The sequence below is a fragment of the Labeo rohita genome, chromosome 4, assembly GCF_022985175.1.
Source record: "Labeo rohita strain BAU-BD-2019 chromosome 4, IGBB_LRoh.1.0, whole genome shotgun sequence".
Taxonomy (NCBI): domain Eukaryota; kingdom Metazoa; phylum Chordata; class Actinopteri; order Cypriniformes; family Cyprinidae; genus Labeo; species Labeo rohita.
In genome coordinates this window covers 43,766,465-43,794,124 of record NC_066872.1, presented here as the reverse complement: position 1 = coordinate 43,794,124, position 27,660 = coordinate 43,766,465, and the positions used below count along the sequence as shown (strand labels likewise).

General features: G+C 30.9%; 1 protein-coding gene and 1 long non-coding RNA gene across 18 annotated transcripts; one reads left to right on the top strand and one right to left on the bottom strand.

The window, feature by feature from the left end:
• Positions 1-2,576: 2,576 nt before the first annotated feature.
• On the top strand, positions 2,577-27,528 carry fgd4b (FYVE, RhoGEF and PH domain containing 4b). Of its 5 annotated transcripts, none has more exons than XM_051108474.1 (18): positions 2,577-2,634; positions 2,783-2,920; positions 7,962-8,054; positions 9,990-10,125; positions 11,712-12,018; positions 13,758-13,850; positions 15,025-15,170; positions 15,240-15,396; positions 17,303-17,441; positions 17,643-17,701; positions 20,388-20,534; positions 20,708-20,880; positions 20,959-20,989; positions 22,337-22,420; positions 22,526-22,651; positions 22,761-22,910; positions 23,001-23,144; positions 26,833-27,528. In XM_051108474.1, exons 2-18 carry the CDS (start codon positions 2,794-2,796, stop codon positions 27,091-27,093), a joined length of 2,373 nt encoding a protein of 790 aa, XP_050964431.1. In that variant the 5' UTR covers positions 2,577-2,634; positions 2,783-2,793; the 3' UTR covers positions 27,094-27,528. The 5 variants fall into 5 exon arrangements, with proteins under 5 accessions (XP_050964431.1, XP_050964429.1, XP_050964433.1 ...); XM_051108472.1 differs by having other exon boundaries at positions 2,630-2,645; XM_051108476.1 differs by lacking the exons at positions 2,577-2,634; positions 2,783-2,920 and adding an exon at positions 2,937-3,017.
• LOC127164507 (uncharacterized) lies at positions 24,099-26,669 on the bottom strand. 13 transcript variants are annotated; one of them, XR_007827665.1, is made up of 3 exons: positions 24,984-26,669; positions 24,428-24,950; positions 24,099-24,294 (listed from the first exon to the last, which is right to left on the bottom strand). It is a non-coding gene; the product is annotated as an uncharacterized LOC127164507 (long non-coding RNA). The 13 variants fall into 13 exon arrangements; XR_007827670.1 differs by having other exon boundaries at positions 24,428-24,867; XR_007827664.1 differs by having other exon boundaries at positions 24,428-25,033; positions 25,067-26,669.
• Positions 27,529-27,660: the final 132 nt, after the last annotated feature.

Sequence of the window (27,660 nt, the reverse complement as noted above, 5' to 3'; positions counted from 1 at the left end):
ACTGGATCTCCAGACGGATTGTCCAAAGATCTGGACAATCCCATCATGCACTCAGACAGTCAAACTTCCAACCTTATGAAGCCATTTAAAAGTATTAACCATGCAGCGTATTGTTTTTATTTTTATTTCTATGCATTTTTGACCCTATGTATGACACAGTAGTCTCAATCTCATATATTTACCTAACTAAATAATAATAATAATAAAAAATAAAATACAAACAAAAACCAACATTTATAATCAACTACGTAGCTGATTAGAGTCTTCCTGGCAAATAGCAATACAGCTTTACTGCACTTCACTATTACATCACTGTAACATTTTCCTGTTTAATGAATATATAAATAAATGGATTTATTATAACTCTAGAAGGTGCTGTATTACAAATGTTCGTGTAAATAAATAACAGAAAAGCCAAATATATGTTGTAGGATCTCCTGTTATTTTTAGGCAGGTCTTATATTGTGAATGTATTCATTAATCTGATGCTTCAATGAAGAGCTGTAAACAGGAACAACCTCAGGTGAGTAGTAATGGGAAGTCTGTTCATTTCCGCGAATCGGTTCTTTCAGACGATTCATTTCAGTGAACCGATTCATGATCGCTTTCGCTTACTCTCTGTGTAGGTACTTATTTTGAGTAATTAATTAGTGACCGTTAAAAAGTATGTTTAATAATACTGCAAACGTGTGAATATGAATGTGTTTTAAATGTACATTCGTGATGTTTTCATAGTCATGTGACCTACCTGCGTCAGTTGCGTCGCTTCACTGTCATTGGCTGCGTCAGTAAACAACAACGGTCACTGATGTGTATGTTTCTTATAATCAAATAGTGTTAAAAAAACTTATTCATCTAGTTGAGACACTGAGTCAAAATTATGGAAAACATTAAGTCGAAAATTAGCGATTAGCTTAATGTTTTCAATTAGCTCAATGGCTTGTTTACATTGTGTGAGCCAGTGTTGCCAAGTCCGCGGTTTTCCCGCGGAATTAGGCTACTTTAATACTGTTGCCGCGGATCAATATTTATCCCCTGGAATGCTAATTTTACTAATTAATTTGAAACCCCGCCAAAAACGTGTAGTTTATCCCAAGGGCGTCGCTAGGGCTAATCATTCGGGGCTCGAGCCCCGAAAGTTTTTTGTATGGCCAAATTAAAACTTGGTCATTAAACTTAAATGAAGGCATAAATACATTAGCCACTTCATGAGCATTTCACTGTTTTTACTATTTGAGTAAAACAAGCGTCAAATATATACACAGAAATGTAAAGGTATTCACGGCAAGTCGGCAACCCGTCAAAATAAAAGTTCGGTTTAACTTTATTCATCATTCAGTATAATGTACGTGCCTATTACTACTACTACTATTAATTAATAAAAATGAATAATTTTTTTTCACACAATATTTCTTCCATGTTTTACATTTTAATAGTAAATCCCCTTTATATGCCAAAAATAAAATATAATTTTCATTAAAAGATCAATTAAATCTATATTTTATACCTTCATCTGATAACCAGAAAAATACACAATACAGAATTCCATAAGGCTATTGTAAAAATAAATAAAAGCTGTTTTTCATGCATTCAATTAAACAGACATGCTGAAACATATTTGGTAACAATAAAACGTAAAGTCAGAAAAAATAAAACATTTCACAGGGTCCTAAACATGTAATTTTCTTAACTTTTGATAAATTGATGGTAAATTGTATAAGATTCATGGTTTTAATTAATTACACATGATTAATTACATTTTGATTAATAAAATTAAATTTAATCATTAAAAAGAAGACCAGAAAAATGAAAACAGAAAACAGAATTTGAAAAAAACAAAAATTTTTGTTTAGGGCCCTATTTTTGCATGCAACTAATTATTTGTTAAAGTTATAATACATTTTCAAATGTATTATTTTATTTGTCTAAAATATTTTTGTAATGTTATAATTCTGTTATAATACTTTGATATGTTTGCTATTTGCAGTAATTACTATTTACTATTGTTAATAGTGTGACAAGGTCTGTAACCCCCGGTTTAATGTCCCCGGACCCACCTAGAAGGATCCAGGTTCAACCACTTGTGTCTAACAAAATCTTATGTGAGCATGATGTGAGCTCCCACCAACTACCACTAGCCCCTGATGTTTTGGCAGTAGCCCCGGATGTTTTAAAATCCTGGAAACGTCCCTGGTTTATCCCCCCCTCCTAACATGATTGGGCTAGTTTTGAGTACCAGCTGGGCGTGTTAACTGTGAAAATCTGGCAACCCTGTATGTAACGTACCTGTCCATGTAGTTTTTTTTTTTTAATGAAACATTTAGTTGTTTCTGGCCGCCTGTTCAGTAATTATGGTAAATATAGTAAATGGTAATTTAATTAATCTATCCACCTTTTCTCTTTAAGGCGGAAGTAAGCCTATGGTGAAACTTCCGGTTCATAACGAAAAGAATAACAATGCGCAGTAGACAGTGAAACTGTTTGTACTACAAACCGGTGTGCTCATAATTAAGATATTACATTCAAATGATACGGTTTGTAATATCAAGCAGCAAAATGAGCGCGCGGATGAGACCGGAAGCCAGATCCGTAAAATTTACAAATGGCCGCGCCCGCTCTTACGGAAAGAAAAAGGTAAACAAAAGGTAATTTTGCATACGGGCAGTCTTTAGCCGCTACTTTCCTTCAGATATTTGAAGGGTGGAGTCGTGCAAACACAACACCAGACGTTAAACAACTCAACGCAAGAGTGATAATTAACGTTACGCGTCTGAATCTTGAGGATCTGCTGAGATGTTTGAGAAGTTGAGGAGGAGCGTAAGGAGCGCCTATGATCTGGAGGAGTTCAGACGAACCGCCTTCAGGAGAAGATCTGGATCCAGTGGAGAGAAGAAGAAGGTCAGACGGGGGTCAGTTCCTGGTGAGACATCTTTACTGTCGTTCTTTGTATCACATGTATGGGGTTATTGTGGGTTCACAAGGCCTGTGGTTTGGCATTTCCTTCACTGTGAGTTCGTGTGAGTGTGAGTATTGTCTATGAAGACGAGTCAGAAATCAGCGTGATTAAATGTCAGTTTCCTGGTTTTGCTTTAGGTTTTCCATCAGCAAATCTGTTTATCTGCCATTTTTATGAACATGTTTAGCCTTTTTAAAAATATCTATTATGTTACGAGACCCTGGCCCACAAAACCAGGGCTATTTTTTAAAACTGAGATTTATACATTATCTGAAAGATGAATAAATAAGCTTTCCATTGATGTATGGTTTGTTAGGACAACATTTGTCTGCGATAGAGCTATTTGAAAATAGTTGGAAAATCTGAGGGTGCAAAAAAAATAAATATATCTAAATATTGAGAAAATCACCTTTAAAGTCGTCCAAATGAAGTTCTTAGTAATGCATATTATTAATCAATAAATGATTGAATTTTTGATATATTTATAGTAGGAAATTTGCAAAATATCTTCATTGAACATGAGCTTTTCTTAATATGAAAGAATATGAAAGTATATTAAAAATAAGCTTACTTTATTTGAGCGAATTGCCAAGGAAACGTTTATCGTTTTCCTTTAGCTTGTACTAAAATAGCCAAAACTGAAAAAGAAAGAAAGAAAAAAAACTGTATAGACAATAAATAAAATAAAATAAAATAAAAAATATATATATAAAAATTAAAAAAATACAAAAACACAAAAAATTCTAAAACAAACAAAAATTTAACAGCTTAAAATAAAAATATAAAAAATAATAAAAACTAATTAAATCTATAAATAAAAACCTTAGTTGTATCTCAATTCAACTAAAATAGCACTGATGTAATGTTGTACACACATTTAATCTGTCTGTGTATTCATTTATGTATTTATTTACTTACCGTATGTAAACGCGGTGATCCAGTAATAACAGAAATAAAATAAAAGTAATGAAAGTAAAGTTCATTGGATGAAAAATGTCGGAATATTTTTTTCTAGCTTTCAGTGCAAAATCTGCAAATTCATCAAATGAAGACGAATCAGAAATCATTGTGATTAAATGTCATCTTCCTGTTGTTGTTAATTTTTTTTTTTTTTTTTTTTTTTTAATTTCCCATCAGCAAAAACACATTTTTGTTACCAGCAATAAAATTTAAATTATAAATATATATTATATATAAATATTTATAAATAAATAACATATAAAGTTAAAAAAAAAAAACTTGATGCACTAAAATAACTAAAACTGAAATAAAAATGTATATTGAAATATTTTTAAAAATAGACAAATTGATAAAAATGAAAAAAAAAAAAAATGTTTTAATAAGAACTATAGGCTAACAGTATCACAGTGATACTGTTTGTTTGTTTATTTATTTACTTTACATTTTATTTATTTGTTTGTAGTCCAGGACTTTTAATATAAAAAAGGACTACAAAATGCATGTAAATTCATTTGATGTAGGAGTATTTTCTAGCTTTCAGTCTGCAGATTCATCAGGGATTTAATGTTTACGTTATTTCTGTCTGGATTAGCTAATTTAGAGAATGTTGTGACAGTTTGTCTAAATTTTGCTGCTAAAAGCAAGATGGGCCTACATTAGTTTATTTGGTGTCTGCTTCTTGATAATATCAGTACGGTTTTCTACCAGCAGAGGCCAGTATAAACACACTTGTATACAGTTATATTGGACTCCTCTACAAGCAAAACAACAGCTCTTGTAGTCCTGACAGCAGTTTTATTATTTGACACATTATCCCATAAAACAACACGTGATTTCTGAAGATAATTGAACGGGTAGTTCAAATACAGCAGAATCTCAAATGACATGTCAATATGAGGAACTAACCCGTCTGCTTCACACTTTATCATCTCCGGAAATCTTATTTCATAACAACAAATGCTTGAAAAATCAAAGTCTATATAGTGCAGTGATAGATGTAGTTATAAATTATAGTTCAGTTAGTAAAGCTGATCAAAATGACTATTGAGAGACTCCAAATGACAGCAGTTTCTTGCACAATAAATGTCACAAACAAGCATTCATGCAGAAAAAAGGGAAATGCAGTGAGCAGATAGAGCAGGGAATGCAGTGGTTGGAGGCGTCATGTGCACTGTCAGTTTACATGATTTAGGAGAGCAGTGTTTGACCGGAGATCAGGTCAGTTTGCGTGCAGTTGTTTATATGTTTGTCATTTGTCATGTTTATGCTTTTCAGTTCAAGAATTTCATCTGCAAATGCTTTTTACTTCAGAATCGCTAAATTCCAGCCTCAGCCCAATCAGAGGTACAAGTACTTACATAGAAACCTTGACGTAGTAGCCGGAAAGAAATGCTCATTTTAAAGAAATACGTCAGATGGATTTAGAGGCTTTTGCATCTGAACTCTTCATATAGATATATATGCATATATATTTATTATTCTATAGGGTTATGGTTACATTTTACATTTGTAGAATATTCATTTACTTATTTAAAATACAGTTAATATTTCTATTGTAATTTAACTGAATTTTTTTAATCTTATTTTTTATTTATCTATTTATTCATTTATTTAAAAGAATTATTTAATTTTTATATTTTTATAATATTTATATTTTTTATAGTTTATATTTATTGATTTTTTTTTATGTCTTATTTTTATTTATTTTATTTATTATTTTATTAAAAATAATTAATATTTATTTTTTATATTTTTAAAAATATTTTGTATAATATTTATCATTTTTATATTATTTTATATTTATAGATTATGTCTTATTTTTTATTTATTTTATTTATTCATTTATTTAAAATTATTAATATTTAATTTTAGTAATTTTAGTAATTTCTTATTTTTTTTTTTTATTTTATTTTTTTTTTTTATGCTTGTAAAAATGTCATTTGGTGTGTGATTTAAAAATCTTAGTCATGAAAATTATATTCATTTCCTATGTTTGCTCATCTCCGAAAAGCAAAAACCTATGTAATTTGATATTTTTATTTGTTTTGTATTTGTAAGCGCTAGTCATGTGCTTTCTTAGTTTCTCATGACACTGAGAGCTTGTGGACGCAGCACTTCTCCTTATGAGGGTCTGTCATTAAAAGCGTCACAGTGAGTGATTCTTTGTCATGGATTCAGTTTGTGAGGAACTGAGAAAATAGACTGAGGAAGCTCAGGCTCACTAGCTTATTTCTTAAGGGATTGTCAACCACAGTCAAATGTGCCTTCTTTGTTTCTGCATGCTTTGCTTTTTATTTACTAAGTGTCAATTGGAATACACCGCTAATGATAAAATAGTAAGACCTTAGATAGCATCTTTTCAGAAAAAGGGACGACTTGGAGAAGTTATCAAAGTCTTGACAACAACAACAACAACAACAAAACATTTTCTTAAATTATTTTCCAGGAAAGACAATAAAGTTGATTTAATGCACACTGGTCTTAGAGAGGGGCATGTTGTCACACTATATGTGAATTCTGTTGTTTATTGCAGTGTTGTTATTGTTAACTAAAACTAATTAAAATAAATTACAAATATTATATGAACATTTCAATTTAATAAACTGAAATAAAGCTAAATATAAATATAAAAAAATCCCCAAAAACAACTAAAAAGGACAAAAAACATGTAAAATTTAATTAAAACTTTAATAATAGTTTTTAGTCATTAAAATAAAATGAAATGTACATATTAGATATCAAAATTTTACTTAACCTGAAATATAACTTAAAGCGAAATAGTTATTTAATTCCGCTTTTTATTTCAGCATTTTTAATGTTAATGAAAAAAAGTTTTTGTAACGAATTAACATAAATAAATAAATAATATAAAAAAAAAATATATATATATATATATATATAAAACAAAAAATAATATATATATATACATACATACATGCTTTCATTTTAGGGATAAGGTTTGTTTGTTGATTTATTTTTATTTAAAATATAATTATTTATTTTTATACATAGGGTTATGATTATATTTTATATTTATAGAAGCTTTCAAAAACGTATTTGGTTATTTATTTATTTAAAATCTAATTCTAAAATCTAATCTAATTCTAATCTAAATTTTATTTTTTTTATAGGGTTAGGTTTATATTTCACATTTTATTTTATAGTGTTTATATCTTATTTTATTTTATTTTTTTTTGTTTATGCTTTTCAGTTAATTAATTTCACCTACAAATGCTTATATATAAAATTAATATTTGTTTTCGATGTATATACATATATTTGTTTATTTAAAATATAATTATATTAATATTTAAGTAAAAAAATATTTGTATAATATTTTATATTTATTGTTTTTATGTCTTATTTTTTATTTGTTTATTAAAATAATTAATGTTTATTTTTATTTATTATTTTTAGAATATTTATATTTTTACAATACAATTTAAACTTAATACTTAAATACTTAATATAAAACTTAATAATTACATTTAAATTTAAAATGTTTTTTTTTTTTAAATAAAAGCTCATTTAAAATATAAATGATAACTAAAACATATTTATACTAGATATGACATATCTAGATATGACAAGTTACTAGCATATTTTACAGACTATATGTATTTCTTTTATTTGAAAATGTAAAACAACATTTTATGACACAATAAAGAAAATCAAAACAATCATTACTCGTAGTAATCATGATTTTTTTTTTTTGAGAAAAAAAAAAATCTGCAGCAGTGTGTTTTTATAAATCTGTAACCGCACAGTGTTGTTGAAGAGGATGTGTGTTCAAGTTCACAATAGAGGAAGCAGCGATTTTCACTAAATGCATCCTTCAGATGTCGCTTTTAGTTCAAAATTCGAAATGTTACATTTTTAAAATAATTTCAAAATTTTAAACCGTACTCCACACATCTCATTACATAAAATGAAACCTAACAGACTGTGCTTAAAAACATCCTGAATCACTCGATCAACTTAACTGGTTTGGCTTTGCAGAAGTGTGTGTTGTGTGAACTTCTGTTCTTTCTGTGTTTGTGGACAGGTGATGTTACGGACGACAGTTTACTGAATAACAGGAGCTCAGTGTTGAGAAGGTCAGCGGTTTACACCATCTCCCCAATGCCTCCTCCGCCGGGTACGTCAGCATCCAAAACACACTTTACTGTAGGCAGGAGTGAGACTTTCTTCACTTTAACCAGTTACAAACAACCTACAAACCGCATATTTAAAACCACTCCGAACACCTGGGTATAATAGCGGGCGTTTTCTCATTACAGTGTATAAGTCTTCAAATTCAAAGGTCTTGGAGGTTTTCTGAACAAAATCTAAAGTAGTGTGGTTTGGTTTGACTGTAAAGCAGCTGTAGGAGCACAGGAAGTGATGTTTGAGATAATGTAGGTTGTTTAACATGAGCTCAGTGCCGTGGGCTTTACCCACAAACTCAACCTCCTGTTAAAAAAAATAAAAAAATACTAGTATGTCTGTAGTTATAAGTGAAATGGCACCGGATGACAGTGGTGTGACATGCTTTACATTTAAAACTGTTTTAAAGAACACTTTCAACATTTAATCATGTCTAAATACAATCATTTTTATTGACAGACAGCATGAAAGATTCATGTTTTTAAAACTTACAAATGTAAGAATCAATTAAAATGTGTAAAAGTCTAAAAAAATTCATTAAGAATCACAAACAATAAATAAATGTAAATAATACAAATAATTACAATTTAATTAAAATATTTTTTTAAAATAAATATTTAAAAATTATTTCAGTATTATCATGTATAGCTAATCACAACAATAAATAAATAAATGTAAAAATCAAATGAAATGTCTAAACGTTTATTAAAATGTACGTATACAAGGTTTTATGTAGATTTCACACCATATTTAACAAAAGAACTAAAATGAGAAAAATATAGAAAGAAGGGAAAATATTAAAATAGTTTAAATTATTAAATTTAAAATTATTTTAAAAAATTAAATGATTGATTTTAGAATTATTTATTTTAAAATGATTACAAATGAGCAAATTATTTAAATTATTAAACATCTAAACATTTTATTTTTTTAATTCTATGTATTGTACTGAAAAAATACCAATTAAAAAAAATAATTACCATTTAATTAAAATAAAATGAATTAAGAAAGAATCACAACAATAAATAAATGTAAAAATCCAATGAAATGTCTAATAGTTTATTAAAATGTATGTATACGAGGTTTTATGTAGGTTTCACACCATATTTAACAAACAATCTACAGTAAAATGAGAAAAAGATAGATATAAAGAAGGGAAAATATGAAAATTATGTAATTATTTAAATGGTTAAATTTAAAATTATTAAAAAAAAACAAATGATTGATTTTAGAAGTGTTATTTATTTTTTTAAAAATTTAAAAATTAGCAAATTATTTAAATTATTAAAGGTTTTTTTTTTTTTTAAAAAAAAAGGTTTTTTTGAGTAATTCTATGTATTGTACTGAAAAAACACCATAAAAAGTTTTATGTAGGTTTATGTAGGTTTCACACCATATTTAACAAACGATGTACAGTAAAATGAGAAAAAGATAGATATAAAGAAGGGAAAATATGAAAATGATTAAATTATTAAAATAGTTAAAAATTAAACATTATTGTTAACATTTTAATTATTGACTTTACAATTATTATTAATTTTAAAATAATTAAAAACGAGTACATTATTTAAATTATTAAACATTATTCAAAATAAGTCAATAAAATGAAGGAAAATGATTTATTTATTTCTTATATTATATTTTATTAAAATGATTAAATTTATAATTTTAAAAATGATCACATTTAAATATGTGGGTTTGATTACTGTTTAAAAAAAGTATCATTGAAAATAATAATAACACATTATTTAAAAAAATCTTTTTAAAAATTGTAAAATAATAAAATTATTGATTTTAAAATACTTTGAGTTACTGCACTACACTGCCCCCTGCTGTTTGTATTGAGAAGAAAACATACTTCCTACTCACAGATGATCACCAATAAAACATTATGAAGCATCTTTTGTGTCTTTATTTTCCACTATAGTTCTTCCGAAACCTAAATTCCAGTGTCCAGTGAAGATTCCGGCTGGAAACATCATGGACGAGGAGCAGATGATGACAAATACAACCCGAGGAAGAACAACGGTGATCTCAAAATGCCACAGAAACACCGACAGAAGGTGTGTGCGGATTTACAATATTAGACAGTTACACAATACACAATAAACAACAGTGAAGTCATCAGTATGCATGTATGTATTAGGTATGCATTACCAATCTTAATCTTCTGTATTTATTTATTTTTTCAAGTAATTTCTTATATATGGGTATTTAAAAACCACCATTAAAAAATTTAATTAACAAAAATTAATAAATAATTAACATTTAGTTAAAAAAATAAATCAATAAAAATATTACAATTACGTAAATTTATTAACAATTATAAAGTATTATGTATTTTATTATATTACTTAAATGATCGATTTTACAATTATTATTTATTTTAAAATTATTACAAATTTGTAAACTTGCCACATGTCCTATGTGAGCGGTAAGCAGTCAGATCCGCAGTTTACTCTTTTAAGACAATAAAATGGATGAAAATGTACTTTTTATTTATTTTACTTTATTTTTGGAGTAATTACTTGTATGTATTGTATTGAAAAAACACACTTTAAAAAATAAATAAAATTATTAAAAAAAAAAGTAATTAACATTTAATTTAAATAAAAATTATTAAATCAAATGAATGGTCATGCAAACAATATTTATATTTATATTTATATTTATATTTATAAAAATATTTATTTATTTATACTTATTTCTTTTTTGAGTAATTCTATTGTATTGCACTGAAAAACCACAGTTGTTTAAAAAAAAAAAATAACAAAAATAAAAATAATTACCATTTAATTAAAAATAATTAAATTAAGAAAGAATTTAAATTAATTATTTGAAAATTATTGCAGTGTTATCATGTATAGGTAATCACAACAATAAATAAATAAATAAATGGTCACGCAAACAATATTTATATTTATAAAAATATATATAAAAAAAAACGTATTTATTTACATTTGTTTAGTAATTCTGTGTATTGTACTGAAAAAACAATTTTTTTAACAATAAAATTAACAAAAAATAAAAATAATTACCATTTAATTCAAATAAAAAATAATTAAATTAAGAAAGAATTTAAATTAATTATTTAAATTATTGCAATATTATCATGTATAGGTAATCACGATAAATAAATAAATACATAAATAATTGTTATAATAATTAATATGTACATGTATTAATAAATATTAATTTATTAATAAATAATAATAAATATATTATTTATTAATAAATAAATAAATAAATAATAATACAAGTTATAATAATTTGTTTTTTACTTTTTAAGTTAAGTTAAATAAAACGGATTATTGGAGTGCTTTTTACAACAAAATACTATTACAGTCTTTCTACTTCAGAATTTTATGTTTAATTTAATGTTAGTTGCCATTTCTTTGTAAATGTTTGTGAAATGTACTCAATGTCAAATCCAGCAGCATATTCTCTGGTGTTTAAGATGATGAGAAACGTAGTTTAAATTCAGCTGTGGACCGCTACTGTACGTTCACACTTCATAAATAGGACGGTGAAGGGAAATTCACCCCCTCATTTCTCTCTGTAACCTTCTGCTCCGCCTTTTGAGACTTTCACTTCCTGTTGAAGTGTCGCTCTAGACACGGTATTTGTCATCTAATACTTTCTCTTCCAGCGTCAACAAAGCTTCATCAGACCGCTCTCCACCTGAGCGTCTCGCCGAAGCCCCCCTGAGCCCTAAACGGTCTGACGACTTTCAGACGTCCTTGCGGGACTCCGCCTGGCACGTCTGGTCGGGCTGGTGGTCAGAAGAGGTCAAAGGTCACGCTGGCTTTGAAGAGCAAGAGACGGACGCTGAAAATCTCCAGGCTTCTTCAGAAAGCAGCAGGTGTGAAAGTGCTGCACAGGACCACGAAGACGAGACTCAGGAGAACGTCCTAAATGAAGAGAAGCAGAACATGGACAAAGATGAAGACAAACAAGTGAGACGTCACCCGCAGCACTATTACTAGTATTTATACTTTGTGTTAGTTATTTGATTAAAGGCCGAACCCTGTTTATTAACATCTTATGGTACGAGCATGAATTATAAGCAATCAGCAATTTTCAAGATAATATGGGTGAAAATGTATTATCTTATATATATATATATATATATATATATATATAAGGTGTTATTTTGCAATATCAATACATTATTTAAATATTTACTTTAAAAATTATTAAATTATTATTTTTTATAAAAAAATATTCAAATGCTGATTTAAAAAAATATATATATATTTTTTTAATTATACAAATTGCATTTTTCTTAATTGCAAAAGGTGTTATTTAACGATATCAATACATTATTTAAATAATTACTTTAAAAATTATTATAGTTATTAAAATTTAAATTTTTTATTTAAAAAATATTTACATGCTGATTTAAAAAAATACGTATTTTTTTAATTATACAAATTGCATTTTTCTTAATAATTGCAAAAGGTGTTATTTAGCGATACTAATACATTATTTAAATAATTACTTTAAAACTTATTACAGTTATTATTACCTTTTGATTGAAAAAATATTTAAATGCTGATTTTTAAAAATGTATATATTTTACTTTTTTTCATTTTTTAAATTATTTTTAATTATATTATTTAAATTGTTGATTTTAATTTTATCAAATGACTTACAATTATTCAAATAATTCATTTTAAAATTATATTATTATATTCAGATTAAAATATAAAATTATATTCAGTTTAAAATTCATAAATTGTTTTAATTATTAAACATCTACCTGTTAGATATAGATTACTAAATTATTTAAAGTATTAAATATGTTATCTGTATGATAAAAGATTATAAAATGTGTGAAAATTTACTTATTATTATTTTTTTAGTAATATAACATGTATTTGCCTTAATTATTGTAAAATATTTTAATTAATGCTTTATTTAAATTATTATTTCATTTATTATTTGTATTAACTGCATTATTTAAATGATTTATTTTTTATTAACAACAAATGGTACAGGCATGAATCGTAAGCCATCAAATGCTGTTGTTATTATTATTATTATCATTATTTTAATACCAATTTGCATTGTATTAATTATTAAACATATTACATAAAATTATACGTTTAATTTTTTTACTGAAATAAAATGATTGAAATTATAATTTAAGAAATATTCCAAATTAATAAATTATTATAATCATTGAAAATGTGAAATGATTTAAAATAATTGTTTGTTAAGGCTTTAAATAAAAGTTTCTGCTAAATTAATAAACGTAAATGTAACGTGAACTGTACAGTCCCTTGAAAAAGAGATGCAAGCTGTATCTAGAAACCAAAATATCAAAGTGATTTGGGATGTGGAGTCTTTTGACTGGAAACATTATGTTGGGACCCACAAAACGGCATCGTGACATCAAGTTTAACATGTCATGTTCTTTGAGAAGTGTAATAAACTTGTTAAATGCTACCTAAAATGTTATTGCACTTGCTAATGTGAGAATTAAGCTGCACAACAGTCAATCAGATATTTTTATCAGAAGTGGCCCCATCTACCCGACCACATGACCCTGTTGTTTTTCCACTCAGTGTAGTTTTACTCTGAATGTCAGTGGCTTTCCAGCATCAGACATTAGCTAAGGTACATTACCACAGAGATGTGTCATGCTTTCAGATTTAATAAGGGAGAGGAAATAACACGCTGTTGTCAACAGGAGCAGATCAAAGAACTCAAACTCTACAAGATCGCCAACGAGCTCCTGCAGACGGAGAGGGCGTATGTGACCCGGCTGCATTTGCTGGACCAGGTCAGTCCACGAAATTCACTCACGTTCAGCTCCTTAAAATCTGTCTCCCCTTTTACACGGGTCTTTATTGGCATTCATGGTTCCATAAAGAGCCTTGAACATCCATGAAACCATTTTAAAATGTTAAAAATTATTATTCACATTATTCACACTTTTGATAATGTTCTCACATTAATAATGTTGCAGCTATTAAAACAAATATTTAAAATTATTTAATTATTCATTTTTTAAGTATTAAATGACTTGCATTATTCATTTTACAGTTATTAAAAATAATATATATCTTGTAAAAATGTATAATTAAAAAAATAAGTAAATTATTAAATTTTTATAAATTATTTTACAAATATTAAAAATAATATATTTAAAAAAAAAACTAAATTAATAAATAAATTATTAATTTAAAAAAAAATCAGCTATGGTTCCATGACGAACGTTTAATATCCATGGAACCTTTTTAAAGGTATTAAAATTTATTTAATTATTTAATTTTTTTTTTCATTAATAAATTGACTAAATTATTAAATTTAAAATTAGCATTTTAAAAATTATTAATAAATATTTGCTTAAGTTATTCATTTTAAATTAATTTTAAATGTATGATTATGATTTAAAAATTAAATAATGATCAGTAAAACCTTTATATTACATAAATATTACATTAACTAAATTACTATTTTTAAAATTGTTAAATTATTTAAATGATTAAGTGGTTAATATTAACTTGGACAATTTGTATTTAAGTTTTTTTTTTTTTAACTTATTCTTTTTCAAATGATTTTTAAATTTATAATTTCAAAATTTAATTATGATCACATGTGGCTTTTAAATTTATAAAGTTGCTAAAACATGTAAATATGTAATTATTTAAATGATTAATTTTAAAATTATAAAATTAATTAAATTACTTATTTTAAATGTATTTTGAATTTTGCGCAAAAGGTTCTTTGTAATGGAAAAAGGTTCTTTAGATTAATTAATTAAAACATTTATTTACACACACACACACACACACACACACACACACACACACATATATAAATATATATATAATATATATATATATATATATATATTTTTTTTTTTTTTTTTTTTTTAATCACCGAAAGGTCTTTTGGGGCACCAAAAGTAATTCTTCTATGGCATTGCTGCGAAAACCCTCTTGTTTCTGCAGGTGTTCTGCGCTAAACTCACAGAGGAGGCTGGGAAGGGGACGTTTCCTGTGGATGTGGTGAAGGGCATCTTCTCCAATGTGGGATCCATTTACACCTTTCACAGCCAGTTCCTCCTGCCGGATCTGGAGACGCGGATGAGCCAGTGGTGAGCACTGATTCATCTTCACGCTTCTTCTCAGATCTCACACCTGCTCACGTCTCCGTCCTCCTGCAGGGACTCCACGCCCCGCATCGGGGACATCTTAGCACAGCTCGCGCCCTTCCTCAGAATGTATGCAGAGTACGTGAAGAACTTCGACAGCGCCATGGACCTGCTCAAACAGTGGACGGAGCGATCGGCACAGTTCAGCGCCATCATTCAGGACGTACAGGTGTGTGTGTGTGTGTGTGTGTGTGCTTTTACCTAAAAAGTTCTAAAAAGTTACCTTTGTTCTGATTTTCCAGTTAAATTGCTAAAAATATATAATAATAATACAAAATAGTTTGTCCAGTTAAATAGGTAAAAATATATAAAAACTAATATAAAATAAATGTGTTATTGTACAGTTAAATAAGAATAAATATATATAAAAAAATAAAATTGTTTGGTCTGCTCTTTCAGTTAAATAGCTAAAAATATATAAAAATAACAAAATCATTTTGGCCTGATTTTTTTTTTTTCTGGATAAATAGCAAAAAAATAAAATAAATATATAATAATAATAATAATAATAACATTAATAATGATAATTTGGTATTATTTTTTTTAGTTAAATAGCTAAATATATTTTTAAAAAATAACCAAATAATTCTGTTAAATAGAAATTAAAAATATATAAAAATTACAAAATAATGTGTTCTAATTTTTCAGTTAAATAGGTACAAATATATAATTATAATATCAAATAGTTTGGTCTGATTGTCCAGTTTAATAGCTAAAAATATATAAAAATAACAAAATAATTTGGTCTGTGTTTTCAATTAAATAGATAAAAATATATAAAAATAATCTAAAATAAATTGGTGCTATTTTCCAGTTAAATAGCTAAAAATATATTTTAAAAAAATAATAATTTGGTCTGATTGTCCAGTTAATTAGCTAAAATATATAAAAATAACAAAATAATTTGGCCTAATTTTTCCGGTTAAATGGTTAGAAAATGTATAAAAATAACAAGATAATTTGTTATGACTTTCTCAGTTAAATAGCTAAATGTGTATATATAAAAAAACAAAATATTCTTTTTTTCAATTGAATAGCTAAAAATATATAAAAATAATCTAAAATAAATTGGTGTTATTTTCCAGTTAAACAGCTAAAAATATATTTTAAAAATAAAATTATTTGGTCTAATTGTCCAGTTAAATAGCTAAAAAATATATATATAAAAATAACAAAATAATTTGGCCTAATTTTTCCGGTTAAATGGCTAGAAAATATATAAAAATAACAAACTAATTTTGTCTGTTTTTTCAATTTAAAAAGATAAAAATATATAAATATAATCTAAAATAAATTGGTGTTTTTTTCTAGTTAAATAGCTAAAAATATATTTTAAAAATAAAATAATTTGGTCTGATTGTCCAGTTAAATAACTAAAAATAACAAAATAGTTTTGTCTGTTTTTTTTCCAATTAAATAGCTAAAAAAAATATTTCAAAAATAAAATAATCTGGCCTAATTTTTCCAATTAAATGGCTAGAAAATATATAAAAATAACAAGATAATTTGGTATGATTTTTTTTCAGTTAAATGGGTGTGTGTATATATATATCTATATATATATATATATATATATATATATATATAATAAGCATAATAATTTGGTCAGATTTTTCTGGTTAAATGGCTAAAAAATATATAAAAATAACAAAATAATTTGGTATGATTTTTTTTCAGTTAAATAGCTAAATATATATATATATATATATATAAAAAATAATAATAATAATAATTTGGTCAGATGTTTCCTTTAAATAGTTACAAATATATAAAAATAACAAAATAGTTTGGTCTGATTTTTCAGTTAAATAGCTACAAATATATACAAATAATATTAAACAATTTACAATTTATACACACATTTTCTTTTGGAATATGTGAACAAATTTTCTTTGTGAAAATCCAAGGTGTCATGCAACATTTCTCAAAAGGTGCAGTCTACAATATATAAGCACAATCCTGTATAATACTGAATACTGTATCCCACAATGCGGTAGCATGACCTTTAAAAGTTAAAAATCAATGTTAGTGCTTTTAATAGTGTTTAATAGGTTGTGATGATGTTGTTGGTTTAGAGTCAGGAGGTGTGTGGGAATCTGACTCTGCAGCATCACATGCTGGAGCCGGTGCAGCGGGTTCCTCGCTACGAGATGCTGCTCAAAGACTACCTGAAGAAACTGCCGGAGGATGACCCGGACCGCAGCCAGGCCGAGAGTAAGGGATACACGCGTTTGCTTATGGTTTTCTTTTGACGTTTTTTATGTTTTAAGCACAGTAAACTTCTACTGCGCATTTGTGTGAGGAACAGAACGTGAGTGTTGGTGATAAAATGAAAGTGTTGTTTAGTTCCCAAATATTTTCAGTTCCATAACCGGATGAGTCAGCCGAGATATCACTTCTCCTTCTCATTTCCAGAGTCTCTAAACATCATCTCAATGGCTGCTACACACTCCAACACGGCCATCCGCAAGATGGTGAGACGCACTTTCACTTGACCTGCTAGTTGCACGGATTAGTCAGACCAAGATGGGCTGTTTCCTGACTGCGTTTATGATTTTCATATGCAACCGTGGTCATAAATGTATTTTAATTGCAACTATTTAAGTTTTTATGACTATTTGTTTTTATGATTATTTGTAAAAATGTAGCACTTTCAGATTAGGAATCAGTCCTAGATCCATTTTAAAGTTTTTATCCAAAGCAAACTTCATGCACTTTTTAATTGCTCGTTTATGGCTTGAGACAGACAACTAACCAATCTGCTGCTTCTTCTAAACCAAAACGTAGTCAGTATCTCCTACAGCTTTAAAGCTACAACCACCAAACTCAGGTCAGACCTTCAGACTGGTCTAAAGTTAGCTGCTGTATCTTTTCTAACTGATCCGGCTTACGGTTTTCAAAAACAGACTATAAAAACCACAAAAAAATACCTTTCATTAAGGGGGTGAAAACTTTTGTACAAAGAGAGCTATGGTGCATCGAAGATGTTTATTGTTATAGCAAAGTCTAACAACTCCATACTGACAAACAGCTTAAACCAACCTAAGCTGAATGGCTGCTTTCAGTCTCCCAGGCTGGTTTAAAGTGGTTTTGGCCACTTTTTAGCTGGTCAGGCTGGGAGATCTGCTAAAAGACCAGCCAAAGTTAAACCAGCTATTTTCAGCTTAAACCAGCTAAGACTAGACTGGTTTTAGCTGTTTTTTATTAAATCAATTGGTTTTAGCTGGTTTATACATGTTAAACATGCTAGCAACATGCTAATAACACACTAATTATGCTAGAAACACATTAGCAACATGCGTACTAATTATGCTAGTAACTTGCTAATCATACTAGCAACATGCTAGTAATATGCAAATAATGCTAGAAACATATTAGCAACTCGTTAACATGCTAGCAATATGCCAAACATGTTAACAACAAGCTAGTAACATGTTAATCATGCTAGCAACATGCTGGTAACTTGCTAATCATATTAGCAACATGCTAGTAACTTACTAATCATGCTAGAAACATGCTAGCAACATGTTAAGCATGCTAACATGTTAACAACAATCTATTAACATGTTAATCATGTTAGAAACATGTTATCAACATGTTACTAATTAGCTAACCATGTTAGAGACATTCTAGTATCATGCCACTAACTTGCTAACCATGTTATCAGCATGCTAGTAACTTGCTAATCATTCTAGCAACATGCTAGTATTAGGTTAATCAGGTTAGAAACATGCTAATAACATGTAATATGTTAATCATGCTAGTAACATGCTACTAACTAGCTAACCATGTTACAGACATGCTAGCAAATTGTAACTTGCTAGTAACTTGCTAATCATGTTAGCAACGTGCTAGTAACTTGCTAATCATACTAGCAACATGCTAGTAACATGTTAATCATGTTAACATGTTACCAACAATCTATTAACATGTTAATCATGTATAAAACATGATAGCAAAATGTTAGTAACTTTGCTAATCATGCCAGAAACATGCTAACAACATGTTAAGCATGCTAACATGTTAACAACAATCTATTAACATGTTAATCATGTTAGAAACATGTTATCAACATGCTAATAATGGTAGTAACATGCTAATCATGCTAGTATCATGCCACTAACTAGTTAACCATGTTATCAACATGCTAGTAACTTGCTAATCATTCTAGCAACATGCTAGTAATAGGCCAATCAGGTTAGAAACATGCTAACAACATGCTAGTAATATGCTTTTCATGCTAGTAACATGCTACTAACTTGCTAATCATGTTATTAACATATTAGTAACTTGTTAATCATTCTAGCAACATGTTAGTAACATACTAATCATGTTAGAAACATAACAAAATGCTAATCATGCTAACAGCATGCTAGTAATAGGCTAAGCAGGTTAGAAACATGTTATCAACATGCTAATAATGCTAGTAACTTGCTAATAATGGTAACAACATGCTAGTAACTTGCTAATCATTCTAGCAACATGCTAGTAATAGGCAAATCAGGTTAGAAACATGCTAACAACATGCTAGTAATATGTTAATCATGTTAGTGACATGCTACTAATTAGCTAACCATGTTAGAAACATAACATGCTAATCATGCTACCATCATGTTAGTAATAGGCTGATCAGGTTAAAAACATGCTAACAGCATGTTAGTAATATGCTAATCATGCTAGTAACATGTTACTAATTAGCTAACCATGTTAGAGACATTCTAGCAACATGCTACTAACTTGCTAATTATGTTATCAACATGTTAGTAACTTGCTAATCATTCTAGCAACATGCTAGTAATAGGTTATATCAGGTTAGAAACATGTTAATGACATGCTAATCATGTTAACAACATGCTAGTAATATGTTAATCATGTTAGAAACATACTAGCAACATGCTAATCATGTTAGAATCATGCTAGTAACATGCTAATCATGCTAACAACATTGTAATCAGCCTACAAAAATGCAAGCAACAAGCTAATCATGCTAAAACATGCTAACAACATGTTAAATCATGTAAGCAACATCCACTTTCATACTTTTACTACAGCTTCAAACTTTCAGGCTTCTTCAGTTTACCATGAAAACAGTCATAGAAGCTGCACTGCATTAAAGTCTTCATTGGTTTTAAATGCAAACGTTCTCCGCATGTTTCCCAGGAGAACCTGAAGAAGCTCATGGAGATCTATGAGATGCTGGGAGGTGAGGAGGACATTGTTAACCCGTCCAACGAGCTCATTAAAGAAGGACAAATCCTAAAGCTGGCCGCCAGAAACACCTCTTCCATGGAGAGATACCTGTTCCTGGTAAGTTGCTTCTTACTCTCTTTTTGGCTTGTTTTTCATCTAAACTTTCTTAAATCAAGATATATTTTATGTCATTTTGCTTCTCAAGTAAGTGTATCGTAATTTAAAAATATATATTTTTAGATATTTTGTTAAACCATAGTTAAAACCATGCCGTCCTTCTCTTTTCACAGTTCAACAACATGTTGCTGTACTGTGTGCCCAAGTTCAGTCTGGTGGGCCAGCGGTTCACTGTGCGCACGCGGGTGGGCGTTCAGGGCATGAAGGTGCTCGAGACGTCCAATGAAGACTATCCACACACTTTCCAGGTGTCGGGTAAAGAGCGAACGCTGGAGCTGCAGGCCAGGTGAGGGCAAAAGCGTGCGAATATAGAGAACAACACGTCTGTTTGAGCTCATAATGACTAGCTTTTTGTTGTTTACAGTTCAGAGCAAGACAAAGAGGACTGGATCAAGGTATCAGGGTTGTTCAGTTGCTTAAAACTACTTAAAATCTGAATTATATGAATATAAGAATGAGAACTGGTTTCTGCCATGGAATAAAAAAATAAAAAGGTAATTGCCACTTTATATCTCTCAATTCAGACAAGAAATGTGCGACTTGTAAGAGAAGAAATCACAGTTACCTATTTTTGCTATTACATGGCGGAAATGCATGACTTTCTATCTCATAATTCTGACTTTTTTTCTCAGAATGGCAAATTTGTATCTCATATTTCTTTTTATATATCACATTTCTGAGCTTATATTAGAACTGTGAGGGAGGAAAAAAGTCGAATTATAAAGAAACGTCCAAACGAGTTTAAAAAGTGTTTATTACATGGCAGAAACAAGCTTTGACTTTTGATTCCACAATTTTATATGAGTTTATATCTCAAATTTAGACTTTTTTCTCACAGTTGTGATTTTATATTTTAAAGTTCAAGACCAAAGGAGTCTCTTCTGCTCACCAAGCCTGCATTATTTGATCCAAAGTACAACAAAAATAATATATATATATTTTTAAAATATTTTTACTATTTAAAATAACTGCTTTCTATTTGAATGTATTTTAAAATGTAATTTATTCCTGTGATCAAAGCAGATTTTTAGCATCATTACTCCAGTCTTCAGTGTCACATGATCCTTCAGAAATCATTCTAATATGCTGATTTGTTGCTCAAAAAAACATTATTTTTTCAGGTTTATTTGATGAATTTAAATGAACAGCATTTATCTGAAATAAAATATTTTGTAACTTTAAAAATCACTTTTGATCCATTTCAAGCATCCTTGTATAAAAGTATACATTTCTATAATTTCTTGACCTATATATATATATATATATATATATATATTTATATATATATTTATATTATATATATATATATATATATATATATATATATATATTATATATATATATATATATATATATATATATATATATATATATATATATATATATATATACACACACACACACACACACACACACACACATTTCTGAAGGATCGTGTGATTCTGAAGACTGGAGTTATGATGGTGAAAATTTAGCTTTGATCACAGGAATAAATTACATTTTAAAATATATTCAAAGAGAAAACAGATATTTAAAATAGTAAAAATATTTTAAAATTTTAATGTTTTGCTGTACTTTGGATCAAACAAATGCAGGCTGCATTAAAAATCTTTTGACTGCTAGTGTATACTGTAAATGTTTAGGAAAAACATGGTCTGAATTGTGAGACATAAACTAAAATTGCAAGAAATAAGTCAGAAGCTTACATCTGAAAGTTTCAGTGTGGGTCGTTTTCTTTCTAGGCATTTCAGGAGACCATTGCAGTCTTTCAGCAGAAGAACGAAACATTCAAATCAGCCTCTAAAGAAGTGGCGGATGAGGTTTCTGTAAGTAGAAAGAGCAATTTGGTCATGCATAAAGGCAACTGTGGCAGGGTTCAGGGGGGAAATTTTCATTTGAGACACTTCTCTTATCTCTGCTCACGTTTTTAGAAAGAGGAGTTGGGGAAGAGAGCCCCGCGCTGGATTCGGGACAATGAAGTTACCATGTGCATGAAATGCAAGGAGCCCTTCAATCCTCTGACCCGCAGGAGACATCACTGCAGGGCATGTGGATATGTGAGTTTGCATGCATATGCTTATCTGGAAATCTAAATGAGGACTTCCTGTTGACTTCAGAGTTAAATTGATTATTATACGTCAGCCATAACTCGAAACTGTTTGTTAGGTTGTGTGTTATAAATGTTCGGACTACAAGGCGCCGCTGAGGTACGATGGCAACAAATTAAACAAGGTGTGTAAGGACTGTTACTTCATTCTGACTGGACGAGTGGACGCTGAGGAACCAGTCAGTGGGAAGAAAAGAGGAATTCTTGAGGTATGTCCTATTGATGTTTTGGGGTTTTTTTTGTCTGCATGAACTGTTTTTGAAATAATCATGTTTTTTTCTCACCTTGACCTTTACCAGATTGAAGCAGCTCAGGTGTCAGGAAACAGTTTCTTGTGTGGCTTCCTGCAGTATAGTACAGACCGAACTAAACCGTGTCAGAGGGTCTGGTGTGTGATTCCACAGCATGACGCGCTGGTTCTTTACCTGTATGGCGCTCCACAGGTGAGAGACGCAGTCTACTAGAGCCTCAGCCTTTAATGATGCAAGTTAAACCTAATGAGAAACCCTAAAAAGTACTTCTAAATACTCCTAAAAAACACATTTTGTGTAACTTGCTTCACATTATGTTGGCTTGACAAAGCTGTGCCCTAGCAACCACTTAGAATATGTTAGTAATCACTTAGCAACACCCTAGCAACCATTCCAAGCAATGTAGTAAGCGCCTAAAAATGCCCTAGCAACCACTCTGAACACTGCTTAGCAACATTCTAGCTACCATCAACCTGGTTAGACTCTAAAACCCAAGAAACTACTCTGAACACCTTGGTAACTCCCCAGCAACCACTTTCAACACCTTCGCAACCACTTAGCAATCCCCTAGTGACTGCTCAGAACACGCATTTCAGAACCACTTAGCAATGTCCTTGCTACTGTCTAAAATGCTAAAAAAACCCACTTTGAATACCTTAGCAATGCCCTAGCAACCATTCAGAAAACCTAGCTACAATCTAAAAGCCTAGAAACTACTCTGAAATTTAAAGCAACATCCTAGTAACCACTCAGAACAACACAGCAACATCTGCATTCCCTCTGAAACTTAGAAAGAACTTTGAACACAGAAGCAACCCCTTAAAACACCTTAGCAACATCCTTTTAACCAGTAGAAAACCTAGCAACTCTAACTCAATGTCAACCACTCTGTACAACTTACCAACCACTTAGCAATTCCATAGTAACCATTCAGAACAGTTTTAAGAACTGCCTAGCAATGCCTTGGGTACCACCAGACACCCTAGCAACCACTCAGAACAGCAACATCCTATCTACCGCTTAAACCCTAGAAACCGCTCTGAACACCTTAGCAACATCCTAGCTACCATATAACCCCTAGAAATCCCTGGGAACACCTTAGCAACATCCTAGTTACTGCATAAACCCTAGAAACCCCTCTGAACACCTTCACAACATCCTAGTTACCTCCTCTGAACACCTTAGCAACATCCTAGCTACCATGTAAACCTTAGAAATCCCTGGGAACACCTTAGCAACATCCTAGTTACCACATAAACCCTAGAAACCCCTCTGAACACCTTCACAGCATCCTAGTTACCTCCTCTGAACACCTTAGCAACATCCTAGCTACCATGTAAACCTTAGAAATCCCTGGGAACACCTTAGCAACATCCTAGTTACCACATAAACCCTAGAAACCCCTCTGAATACCTTAGCAACATCCTAGTTACCTGCTCTGAACACCTTAGCAACATCCTAGCTACAATGTAAACCATAGAAATCCCTGGGAACACCTTAGCAACATCCTAGTTGCCACATAAACCCTAGAAACCCCTCTGAACACCTTCGCAACATCCTGGTTACCTGCTATAAGCTCCTTGGCAACATTCTAGCTACCACGTAAACCTTAAAAATCCCTGGGAACACCTTAGCAACATCCTAGCTACCATGTAAACCCTAGAAACCCCTTGGAACACCTTAGCAACATCCTAGCTACCTCCTCTGAACATCTTAGCAACATCCCAGCTACCATGTAAACCTTAGAAATCCCTGGGAACACCTTAGCAACATCCTAGCTACCATATAAACTCTAGAAACCACTCTGAACACCTTAGCAACATCCTAGCTACCTGCTCTGAACACCTTAGCAACATCTTAGCTACCATATAAACTCTAGAAACCACTCTGAACACCTTAGCAACATCCTAGCTACCTGCTCTGAACACCTTAGCAACATCTTAGCTACCATATAAACTCTAGAAACCACTCTGAACACCTTAGCAACATCCTAGCTACCTGCTCTGAACACCTTAGCAACATCTTAGCTACCATATAAACTCTAGAAACCACTCTGAACACCTTAGCAACATCCTAGCTACCTGTTTTGAACACCTTAGCAACATCCTAGCTACCATATAAACTCTAGAAACCACTCTGAACACCTTAGCAACATCCTAGCTACCTGCTTTGAACACCTTAGCAACATCTTAGCTACCATATAAACTCTAGAAACCACTCTGAACACCTTAGCAACATCCTAGCTACCTGCTCTGAACACCTTAGCAACATCCTAGCTACCATATAAACTCTAGAAACCACTCTGAACACCTTAGCAACATCCTAGTTGCCACATAAACCCTAGAAACCCCTCTGAACACCTTCGCAACATCCTGGTTACCTGCTATAAACTCCTTGGCAACATTGTAGCTACCACGTAAACCTTAAAAATCCCTGGGAACACCTTAGCAACATCCTAGCTACCATGTAAACCCTAGAAACCCCTTGGAACACCTTAGCAACATCCTAGCTACCTCCTCTGAACATCTTAGCAACATCCCAGCTACCATGTAAACCCTAGAAACCCCTTGGAACACCTTAGCAACATCCTAGCTACCTCCTCTGAACATCTTAGCAACATCCTAGCTACCTCCTCTGAACATCTTAGCAACATCCCAGCTACCATGTAAACCTTAGAAATCCCTGGGAACACCTTAGCAACATCCTAGCTACCTCCTCTGAACATCTTAGCAACATCCCAGCTACCATGTAAACCCTAGAAACCCCTTGGAACACCTTAGCAACATCCTAGCTACCTCCTCTGAACATCTTAGCAACATCCCAGCTACCATGTAAACCCTAGAAACCCCTTGGAACACCTTAGCAACATCCTAGTTACCTCCTCTGAACACCTTAGCAACATCCTAGCTACCATGTAAACCTTAGAAATCCCTGGGAACACCTTAGCAACATCCTAGTTACCACATAAACCCTAGAAACCCCTCTGAACACCTTCACAGCATCCTAGTTACCTCCTCTGAACACCTTAGCAACATCCTAGCTACCATGTAAACCTTAGAAATCCCTGGGAACACCTTAGCAACATCCTAGTTACCACATAAACCCTAGAAACCCCTCTGAATACCTTAGCAACATCCTAGTTACCTGCTCTGAACACCTTAGCAACATCCTAGCTACCATGTAAACCATAGAAATCCCTGGGAACACCTTAGCAACATCCTAGTTGCCACATAAACCCTAGAAACCCCTCTGAACACCTTCGCAACATCCTGGTTACCTGCTATAAGCTCCTTGGCAACATTCTAGCTACCACGTAAACCTTAAAAATCCCTGGGAACACCTTAGCAACATCCTAGCTACCATGTAAACCCTAGAAACCCCTTGGAACACCTTAGCAACATCCTAGCTACCTCCTCTGAACATCTTAGCAACATCCCAGCTACCATGTAAACCTTAGAAATCCCTGGGAACACCTTAGCAACATCCTAGCTACCATATAAACTCTAGAAACCACTCTGAACACCTTAGCAACATCCTAGCTACCTGCTCTGAACACCTTAGCAACATCCTAGCTACCATATAAACTCTAGAAACCACTCTGAACACCTTAGCAACATCCTAGCTACCTGCTCTGAACACCTTAGCAACATCTTAGCTACCAAATAAACTCTAGAAACCACTCTGAACACCTTAGCAACATCCTAGCTACCTGCTCTGAACACCTTAGCAACATCCTAGCTACCATATAAACCCTAACCCTAACACTAACCCTAAACCCCTTAGAGTACCTTAGCAATGCTTTAGAAACCACTCAGAACACCTTAGTAGTCACTTAACAACATGCTTGAATGAGTCGTTTTGTCTGGGATTTTGTTCTCAGGATGTCAAAGCCCAGTGTACCATTCCGCTCCTGGGTTACCAGGTTGAGGACGTCCAAAAGTCTGTTGATCATCCTCCCACCAGCTTCCGTCTGTGCCAGTCTAAATCTGTCCACTTCTTCACTGCCGACACGGAGGAAGTGAAACTGCGCTGGCTGAAAGTGATACGCAAAGCCGTGATCGGGGAGATCCCAGAATGCCAGACACCAGTCGACGGTGACCTTGCCAACGGTTGCCAGGAAGGCGTGCCAGATAGCACCTGAGGAAAAAAACAGTTTTCTACCCTTTGTTACGTGTATAATTTATAAAATCCAAACAGATTAGAATGTGTTGTTACAGAAACACTTACAGACTTGTTTGGGAGTGTATAAATAGACTGTGTCGACAGTTGATCATTTTAATGCACTATGGTTGTAATGTCAACCTCAATCAGACCGGTTAAAAAGATTCAGTGTGTGATTATTTAAATGATTATATTGTCTTCGTTTACTTGTTTGCAGATCAAACTCATTAAAGCTAGTCCAAATTATGCTTTGTAATTTGTTAGACTTTCTCATTGTAACGTCAAATTTTATGTATATTTTAATTTTAATATATTTTAATGTTCATATGCTGTGTCATTGTCACTGTCTCTATTTTCTCTAATTCATGCACTTTATTGCTTTTTGTAAACCAGGATGTTGACATTAAAATTAATTAATAAAACTTCAACTCCTTCGCCTTGATCCTTAGATCTCTCTATCCACCTTATTCTTCAACACGGAAGTAAGTCTATAATATAATATATTAAAGTAATATGGTAAGACACACCAATTTGCAATATCAAGCAG